General features: G+C 45.5%; 2 protein-coding genes across 2 annotated transcripts; both read right to left on the reverse strand.

Annotated features, from left to right (window-relative positions):
• Nucleotides 1-3,835: 3,835 nt before the first annotated feature.
• On the reverse strand, nucleotides 3,836-4,219 carry Pmar_PMAR009265 (hypothetical protein; the record flags this gene model as incomplete). The annotated part of the gene is made up of 1 exon (XM_002779695.1): nucleotides 3,836-4,219. One exon carries the CDS (start codon nucleotides 4,217-4,219, stop codon nucleotides 3,836-3,838), a length of 384 nt encoding a protein of 127 aa, XP_002779741.1.
• A 1,928-nt stretch (nucleotides 4,220-6,147) lies between these two features.
• Nucleotides 6,148-8,351, reverse strand: Pmar_PMAR009266 (TBC domain-containing protein, putative; the record flags this gene model as incomplete). The annotated part of the gene is made up of 6 exons (XM_002779696.1): nucleotides 6,148-6,339; nucleotides 6,731-6,807; nucleotides 6,857-6,945; nucleotides 7,321-7,417; nucleotides 8,060-8,195; nucleotides 8,243-8,351. Coding segments are annotated over 6 exons (700 nt in total), but the record flags the coding sequence as incomplete, so codon positions are not given.
• Between the last annotated feature and the right edge of the window lie 1,294 nt (nucleotides 8,352-9,645).

Genomic DNA, 9,645 nt, shown 5'->3' on the forward strand with positions numbered 1-9,645 from the left:
CATCCCCGTTGTTATCAAGTCTTGTTAGCAAGGATGAATCTTACAAGACCAAACTTTGCGTATTCCATACTCTCCAAGGGTATTGCATACATGGCGAAGACTGTACTTACGCTCACGGTGTAGATGACTTGGTATGTTCTACCGCCCTGCTTACCTCTCCTCCCCCAATCTTCGGTTGCTCTCGATCTGCCGTGTTGAAAGGAACTGTGGTCACCAAAACAGCATCTCCAGCACTAGACTTGGGTGATATCTACGAGACCCGAGACCAGGAAAGTAGACGGAGATCCTACTTACAGCGGTCATCCTGCTCGACTCTGCTGCCTGCAAGGTCTGGCCTTGGTAGAGGAAGAGTCGCGGACTATTCTTGGTCGAATGCACCATATATGGGAAGGCGCTGGAATACTCCGAGCACCAGAAGGCCCCCGCCTCCTGAAGATTTGCTGAGTAGGTCCTATTCAGGTTTTGGAAACGAAAGCTATCTTTCTGCCCCGTCGATCTACTCCGCAGTTGACGGCGAGATCAACAGTGGCAGCTGTTTGTTTGAGTTTCCACCTGAAGGAACGCTTTGGAATGGTGGCAATGCCCAGATCCCCCAAAGTGGGGATGTTTCACCACGACTCTTAAGTGAAGTTCTGGATGTACTCCGTGATTATTCTCCACCTTGCTAATTTCACATTATGGTCGGGCGGCTATCGCCTTGAGTGATATTGCGCTACTCCTTCATCACTGTGAGATTGCTAAGCTGCAACCTATGTGCTTAACGCAACCCACAATATTGTCATTATTTGTTCTAAACTGAGGATGCTGAATGTTATATTTGATCGCTCTAGGCTATGTGCCACATAGTAAGTGGTTCGAATCGTCTGTCGGCTTCCACATCTTTAGCCCCAGAGGCCACAGGACCTGTTTCCTAAGGTTCGATTTTTTCTCGTATTCTCTTCACATGTGACAGTTGCCGTCCGAGCGAGGCCAACAAGGGAAGACCCTCTATTTTTTCTTCCGTAATACTTCGTATGCTATCTCTGTCCGGTGTAAAAATCCTACTCTTTTGATTCTGCGTATTAGGTCGTTAGTAATACCTTCTGTTTCGTCCCGAATGAGACTTGATGATTGGTCGACGCTTACAATGAGTATATCGCCGATATGATATCGGGACGGGATGTGGCCCAATCGGTGACGCGGAAACCTTGTCTATTCTAGCTTCGATGATCTACGGCCCGTGACTCTTTGTTTTGGTCATCGAGGACTCAGTGAGGATTCACGAGTTTGTTATGTGATGAGGGTTGAGAAATTCTACTGCTCAGTACTCGGACGAACAGCAATCTTCTTTCTGCTAGAGCGACTAGGAGTTGTCTCACAGTTCATAATTCAGGGGTTTCCTCGTCGACAATGGCCATTGATTGGCAGTGGATTCGCTCACCCTCGATTTAGGTCAACAAAATTGACGCGGGGCAACCCACCCCTGGGATTCGCAATAATCCTGTCAGACCAAAAGCAATGTACGAGCTCGCTTGCAAAGGAGAACAATTATACGCCACGTTTCGCTCATTTCTTAGAGAATCTTCACTGAAGATCTCTCTGGTCTCCGCTCGCGTGAGTTTCTTACCTTCGGAGTCTCAGCCTCCGCGGTTTGACAAAGCAGCTTCGCTAATGCAAAGGTGGTATGCCCTACTCAAGCACACGGTTCTCACATTAGCATGTTGGAACTCCATCTCTTCGACGCTTTGTTCGTCGTCCATGATCACCAGTGTGCGAAAAGAAGAGTGTGTGGGTCGTCCAAAGCCAGCCGAGCGACCAAACACGGTGACGAGCTCACATAATTTGTGAACTCGAGAGGGAATCCCCCGAGTGAGGCATTCCCTCACTCGCCTCCGGAACTTCTGTCCAGGCCGACTGTTTGACCGTAGAGGTAGCTAGCCACTAGCTTCGCAAACGCCGGATTCGTAGCTCTGGCTACCTTGCGAATCAGTACAGCATGTCCTATTTCATCGGAGGCTGATGGTACATCGAATGCCACCAAGATACCATGGAGCTTCCGATCACCCCGTTCGGGACTCTTCCGAATCGACCTCATGGCCGTGTGCGTGCCCCTCCCGCGGCGGAATTCATGCACATTGTCAGGCAGTTCAAGTTACTGGTACAGTCTTCGAGTAGTCACTCTCTCTAGTAGCTTGGCCGGTGTCATCAGCAGCGAGACCGGGCGCCATTTCTTCTTTCTTGCCCTGACAGGGCAACAGTGTTAGCTCCCTTATACAGCATGATAATGTCCGCCTTCTTGGAGCAGTTCAGATAAGGTGATCTGTCAAGGCAGCTGTTAACCAGTTCGACCCACTCTTCGCGCCAAGATGTGCATTCGAAGGTCACGCAGACATGTTCATGGAAAACCTGGTCGTGTCCAGGGAGCTTTCCGTTAGGAAGAGATGATCACGTTCTCAAGCTCCTCTACCGAAACTTTTCTCCCAGTGCAGACACTGTCTCCCTCGACTTGATTATTCTGTTCGTCTTCTCGACTGTGGCAGAACCCCTCTCCAGAGGAGAGGGTGTAGTATGGGTTTAGTTTCTGGCGGTTGGTGGCCTTGATAACAGTGAATCCTGTAAACGGTGGATCGGAAAGAATGATGTTTACGCAGTAGACAAGGTTAGCAATGGCCGTTCCATGTGGGCCACATGATGTGGCGCACTACGAAAGATTCTTGACGACAGTTGCGGTAGAGATCATGGATCGGCGTTGAATAATTGCTCTCGCTTTTGACTCTCGGAACTATATTGTTAATAGTGTTATCTCGGCATGCGGGTCGCAGGCTGTGGCTGTGAACGTCATTTTCAGCCCGCCCACTCACGCCACGGTGGAAATGATGCACGAGCTTGGTTTCAGCTCCACAACTCGCGATGATTTAGCAGAACGGCTTATAGATCTCACCATAGCCTACGGCCCTATCCTGAGACTGGGTTTTGGGCACTTGCTTTGCCCAAAGCTTCGACATATGCCATGATGGCATAAGCCTGTGCCAGGGGTGGGGGCCCCTGAAAGAGTGCACCCAAACTTTTTACGCACATCACGCAGGTGCGACCTGTCTACTGAATAAGGCCGCAAATAAAAAGCTAAAGTTAAACGAGCCGTGGAAATTGGCAGATGATCCGCGTACACATAGAACTCTACGCTAACGGGTCTGTGACCAGAGATTGGTCTTGCAATCACGTGGTGCTGCGTGAGTGTGGCGCGCGCTAAAGTCTCTTAAGATCAGTTTCATGGGAAATAGAAGGTTGACTCCATCGATTGGGTTCCAAGGTCTTAGCCTGTAAGTGATGCAGCAAATCACAGGCATGATGCGTCCTGTGACGTCTTCGAACTCACGTTCTGGGGTGAGGAATCTTAGATTTGGTACGTCTGGCCGCACACGCTTCACTTATCTGGACCATGATGCCTCATGTTGATGTGTTGTAGATGGCCCGCGTCATAGTGTTTGCACGGGCATTTGGAAATTTCCGGGCACGGAAATTTTCCGGAAAATTTCCGCTCCGTTTTCGGAATGGGAAAATACTGGAAAAATAATACTTTTTCGTAAAATTCCATCCGTTTTCGATGGCGAAATGTAATATTCTATCTCAAACGAAATTCGTATTATTCTAAGTTGAATCCTCGAAAGGAAAATTAATAATAATGACTGCTAACAGTCTGCTAGTATGTGTATGCCGAATGGAAGTATTTTGTTGCGCAGATATTCCTTTTATTCGCTCGCCCAAAATTCAACCACTGTGCTCATCTGACGTCGGGCATGTCCATCTCAGAGTTCTTTTTTCATAAGAAAAGAAGTCGTTCATATCTCAGAACATCTCAGAAGTTGTCGTCCACATTGTACTTTCGCATCGCATCGGTGATGGCCGGCCTGAGGGTCTCTTGGCATTTTACTAACACATCATTGACAATACCACCAATCTCCCAATCGTTATAGATGGCTGCGATAGCCAACTCATCTCGATATTTCAACATCGCATCCTTGGACGGCACAGGCGCAAAATGTTGCGTGATAGGAGTATTACCATCTTCCCTGAACCCTGTACTGACGGAGATTTGTCTGTGACCAAAAGCTCGCGCTGGAGGGTTGGCGGGAGTGCGAAGGTCAGGCGCTGTGTCGGCATCGGAAGCGACACAATCAGTGGCGCTGAGACCTTGCAGAGCATGCGGGTGGGACTTCAATATGTGATCGTAGAATCTCATGGGATTGTCTAATAGACAATGTCTATTGCATAATCTTGAGGCTTTTCCCGCCCCTCCTCCACGCAAAGTATACAACGATGGACACTGGTCGTCTTGCCATCTTCGACTGACTTCTTCACAAGGTAATAGTATCCTCGACAGTCTAAACGACCCCTTCCAGAGCCTCTACCACGACGCCCTGATCGTCCGGTGATCATTTTGGGCAACATCATGCGCTGTCGAGGAACATTCCGTTAGAACGCTACGATCATAACAAGTTGGGTAACAGTATGGGTTACGGTTGTGACTAATGACATCGGTACATGTCATTAACGCAATGCACTGGCATTGGCATTGGAATTGGCATAGAAATGGCAACGCAACAACCTCTAGTACTAGAGCGCTCGCCCGATAGGGCGAGCGAAAATTTCTCGATTGATTATATTTCGGGGAAAATTTCCGGAAATTTCCCGGAAATTTTCCATTCCGGAAATATTTTAGCGTGCCCGGGCATATCAAACACTATGGCCCGCGTTCAATATATGGCTCGATCGTTATGAGTTACACTATTATTGAGCATGTGGTCCAATAATCAGGATCTATGGGTTCTGCTCACCTCATATGGATCGCGTTCGCAGTGTGGGAAATGACGTACGAGATCGTAATTTACCATAGGTGAAGTATGGAGGGTAAACACCCTCGATTGACATAGTGTGATACATCGTCGGAAGCACATAATCATTGGAGATTCTCAAGGTATTTGGTTGTATAGTGTGTGTGTGTGAGTTCAGCGTCCAACGCAGACAACATGTCATTTGACCTGAACCAAAGAGTTATGGGTTATGTGGCTGGTCAGATGAGTTTTCTGGTCTCGAAAATCAGAAGCTCATCTGAGCTGCAATCTCAGGCAAGAGGATGATCGAGTCATTCGACTCAGCCGCTTGACCTCAGATACCCCTTCATACGAGTTGGTGGAAAAAGTAACATTATCAAACTAAAACAACAGGCAACATTCAGCCTCTCGTAGCCCCTACTGGTCATCAGCCTAGTTTCCTTGCCACACAAAGCCTCGATCAGCGCTCGCTTTGACCCTGGACTATCCTCCCTTTTAATTGCATTACAAACAACTTTGATCACCGCAGTTGGTGACCTCCAATAAACGCTGAGACTAGTGATCGAGCATAAGTATTGCTTTAATCTGTTTTCCCTTTAGTATATCTGAGCAGCTGAATTCCCAATTCGCGGCGGATCACAACATAATTCATTACTCCACACATTATAATATCCAGAAAATTAGTGTGCACGTACATTGTAATAATATACGATGTAATAAGACATCACTAGACAGTAGTCAAGTCGAAGATACCTTCACCTTCTCTCTCTGGCTACCCTCCAAAACACTCGGCATTTCCCCTCTTTCTCCACTGCTACGCTCCAGCAACCCTCGATCCTCGTAAACTTCACCTTCATTTCCATCATCACCAAAACATTCTCCTTCCAGCGGGTCACTCAACGTTCTATCAGGTAGCGAAAACACCAGACCGTCATCCGAGTCTTCTGTATTATGACGATTTGCCAAGCCCGCTAAATTAAAGCCTTCCGTATCATAGAGATTCTTTCCGATCCATTTTCTATTTTCCTCAGTTTCGCCATCCTCCAATGTTCCAATGTCGTGATAAACCGCAATACGGTTTTCCTGCTTGCCCGACACCACCAACTCCTCATGCTTAGTGTTGCTAGTCGGGTCTTTGCTATCTCGGTGCACCTTACCTGAACCTCCTTGCACGCATGAACAAAAGATACCAATTACAACAACCTACACTGCTGAATCGACATCAACTCAGCTGAGGTGGACCGGCTTGGTTTCGATGGATTGTGACGAGGAGCAGCTCGACGATAGTCACCAATTTGGGAACGTTTCACCACGCCTATTATACAATTATATAATCTCATACCACTCCTTTGGCAACCTCACCCAAACCGTAGAATGCCACCTTCATCAACCTGTTGTGGTCCACGAACTTCGACGTTAATTTCTTATGATTTTGCATAATGTGTTCGAAATCCATCGCATCTAATTCATCCTGGAATATCTTGAAAATCGCCACTCCCACGCGGAACAGAATCTTCCAACCTTCCGTCTGACAAAACGAATTACCCACCATAAAACGCTCACTACGTATCCAATTAAAACGCTGAGCGAAAAATTCCGCAAGTGATATCCTGCGGACTTTTTCGCTCAGCGTTTTTACGATAAGTACTGAGAATATCACCTCCTACGCATTCAGTAAACTAGTCATGGTTGAGTTCTATTCTCACAACGATGTGACATCCTTTAATTCGAAATCAGTCTATTAAACACCACTCATTCCACGGTGTAAAATTTACGGAATTATTTCCAAAACCCGGAGGAATTTCAAGGTCAAAAAACTATCCTAAAATCCAAAATCAGTGAATGCTGAACACACCCTCAGCATCTGTCTCAATTTTTCCACAAAAAAAGGCGGAGCGAAGCATGGAAGATTCCCTCACCATTATCGGATCCCAAATCCGTAACACGGTATCGAAGGCGAAAACCGTAGAATACACCGTTTGAAACCACTCCACACCTAAACAACAATGAGAAAATCTTCGCGCTGCGGTGCACGGGTATCCTACATATCCAGGACATATCCTGAATGCCACATTCTTCCAAATGTCGATGTGCATTAGTTGCCTTCCGACCCGACAAACGATCGAATGCGTACCTTCATAATAACGGCATAACACTTTTCTAATTTCGGACGCTTTCTTAAGACTTCATCAGAATTCCGCGGTGTAGGAAAGTGTACACATGTGTCGGTGATGATATGAAAACTTTGAGAATTTTCTGTACACTTCTACTCTAATTCGTATATACAAATTCCTGTGCTCCGCTAAGGAGAGCGAACATATACATTCCTCCAACACTGGTACTCAGCAATCAGCAACTTCGTTCGGGAACTCAGATGATTTTCTCAGCACACGGAGTTTTCAAATCACTTTATACCAACCCTATGATGAACAAGGTAAATGGAAGCCATACAAGACCCGCTCAATACTATCACAACAACACCCTCAGACGAGTTTCCCACAACTACTACATATCCCTTAGTAATGCCGTCATTCCAGGTTGGTAATATCCACTATTATGCAGACCTTGATCCGAGGTGATGAATTGAGACAACAACCAGAATGTCACTAAAACCGAGACACTTCATCAACCTACTATCCTACCGACCTCATCGTAATACAGTACGATTCCTACTAACACACTGGAGTTTCACGACCCGTTTTACGTGAAGTGACGTAATACTCTGTGAAAAAACCGATATTCGCGCTATCCAATAGTCGCGAAATATATATTTCACTGATGTTTTTCATATCACGGGTGAAACTCCAATATTGATATATGTCTGGCTCCACTAACTCTAAGCTAATATTTCAAATCGAAATGAGCCCATCCTATCATCCAATGTATACCACGCATAATATAAAAGCCCAATTTCGTTCAACTACTGCTCGAATTACCCTGAAAATTCGTATAGAAACTCTCCAAACATGATAACGTTGTTCAAATACGCCACGCTTAAAACTGGAGTTTCACCCGTTTACCGTCGAGTGGCGTAATACCCGATATTCGCGGTGATATGCAGTGGTTCGTGTTGTTGAGGTTCTACCCGAGATATGAAAAACACATCTCACAATTCACTTCGTGCAAACCAATTGTGTTATCGGTGTTCGCAAAAGCCTTAAAATTGCATGAAGTATTACGCCACTTCACGTTAAACGGGTGAAACTCCGTTGTTTAAATATGCCACAGATTACATCACATTCTATTACATTCTTCCTTTTCTCGATGGGGATCCTCTCCTTTCACCGCGCCATCGAATACGACCATCATCATAGTAGCCGCTATAAAGTTCATCCCTTGACAATACCCAACATCCGGGTGGAATACAGCGAATGCCCACAGTATCTATAGTAACATCCAAATCGATCACCTGATCGATTATCAATAACTACATTCCGTAACCTTTCCACAACAATGTCCTCCTGGAAAGCTGGATGATGCGGAAACGTCCGCCTCAAATCGACTTCAATTACTCTTCCTATTTTACTCGGCAACTTTTCACTAAGAAGCGCCTCATAAAAATTCCCATCATGATGAGAACGGACCGCAGAGATCTGGAATAAAAATCATGAATTTTGACTTTCGTTTATTTCGTTTAAATCGTCTTTCGATGGAGTTTCACCCGTTTCACGTGAAGTGACGTAGTACTCGCGGAAATTCGCGAAAAAAGACGAGATTTTTTTTCATGTTCGCGTGGAAAAACGCGATACTTGCGGTATGCAGTAGTCGTGGAATATAATTTTTACTAGTGTTTTTTATATCACGGGTGAAACTCCAATGTAATATCGAACCAACCTCATAATCGAATTTTCACATGTTCTACGTCCAGTGGCATAATACTCCGTGTGAAAAACGCGGGGTCAACAATATGTAGTGAAATGAAAGTACCTCCGTGGACACACCACCGCATATCACATGAAAAAATTGGGCGATGGGTGACTCGAAATATTCACTTTCCACACCATCAAATGCACGGAGACGATTGTGAATGACGAAATATATCTCTCATATCACGGGTGAAACTCCAATAATAATAATCTAAATCTCGTAGATTTCATGGGGGAAATTGTTCCGAAGTTGTCACATTGACATGGGAAACTGATCGTGCTCCTAGCCATGTGAAAATTCCAACTGATGAGCTCCTCCCGGGAGCACTGCAGTTTCACGACACGTTTCACGTCAAGTGGCGTTGTCATATCACTTATGAAACTCCATTATAGGTTTCTGGATAATTTCATTCCTCAATCTTATCACCTCAAGCTCATACTTCCATATTTCAACTCGGTGTTTGTCGGGGAATCCTTTCCGTCCAAATTCCTTTATGTCATCGTCGGGAATTTCTTCAATCGATCCAAATCTGCACGCATGCACACGCGTACTACCAAACTGTAACCACTCTCTCATCACCTCCGCAACGCCTTCTCAAATCGCGCTTCTCTCCTCGTTCTTTTCGCAGCGAAAAAATTCCTGGAAAAAAATTTTTTCCCATGAAAAAATCTGATTTTCCCATACCACTACTTTTCATAATCGTTCACTCGAGCTGTCATTGAATCGTCATATTGGAAACCCCAACGATCGCTGTCGCTCAGCTCGGCCGCATTGAGCAAATCGGAGACTCCCACGACTGGTTCATATCCGCTGGAATTCACACTCACAGGTATACATGGCACTAGACATGAAAACATGGGGGGAAAACTGGAAATTTCCAGGAAAAAAATCGTAAAATTTCTCACGTGTAGGTTGAAAATACACCACTCATGGAAGCAATAGAGAAATATATTGTTATGGAAATCCT

The sequence above is a fragment of the Perkinsus marinus genome (assembly GCF_000006405.1).
Source record: "Perkinsus marinus ATCC 50983 genomic scaffold scf_1104296945810, whole genome shotgun sequence".
NCBI lineage: Eukaryota > Perkinsozoa > Perkinsida > Perkinsidae > Perkinsus > Perkinsus marinus.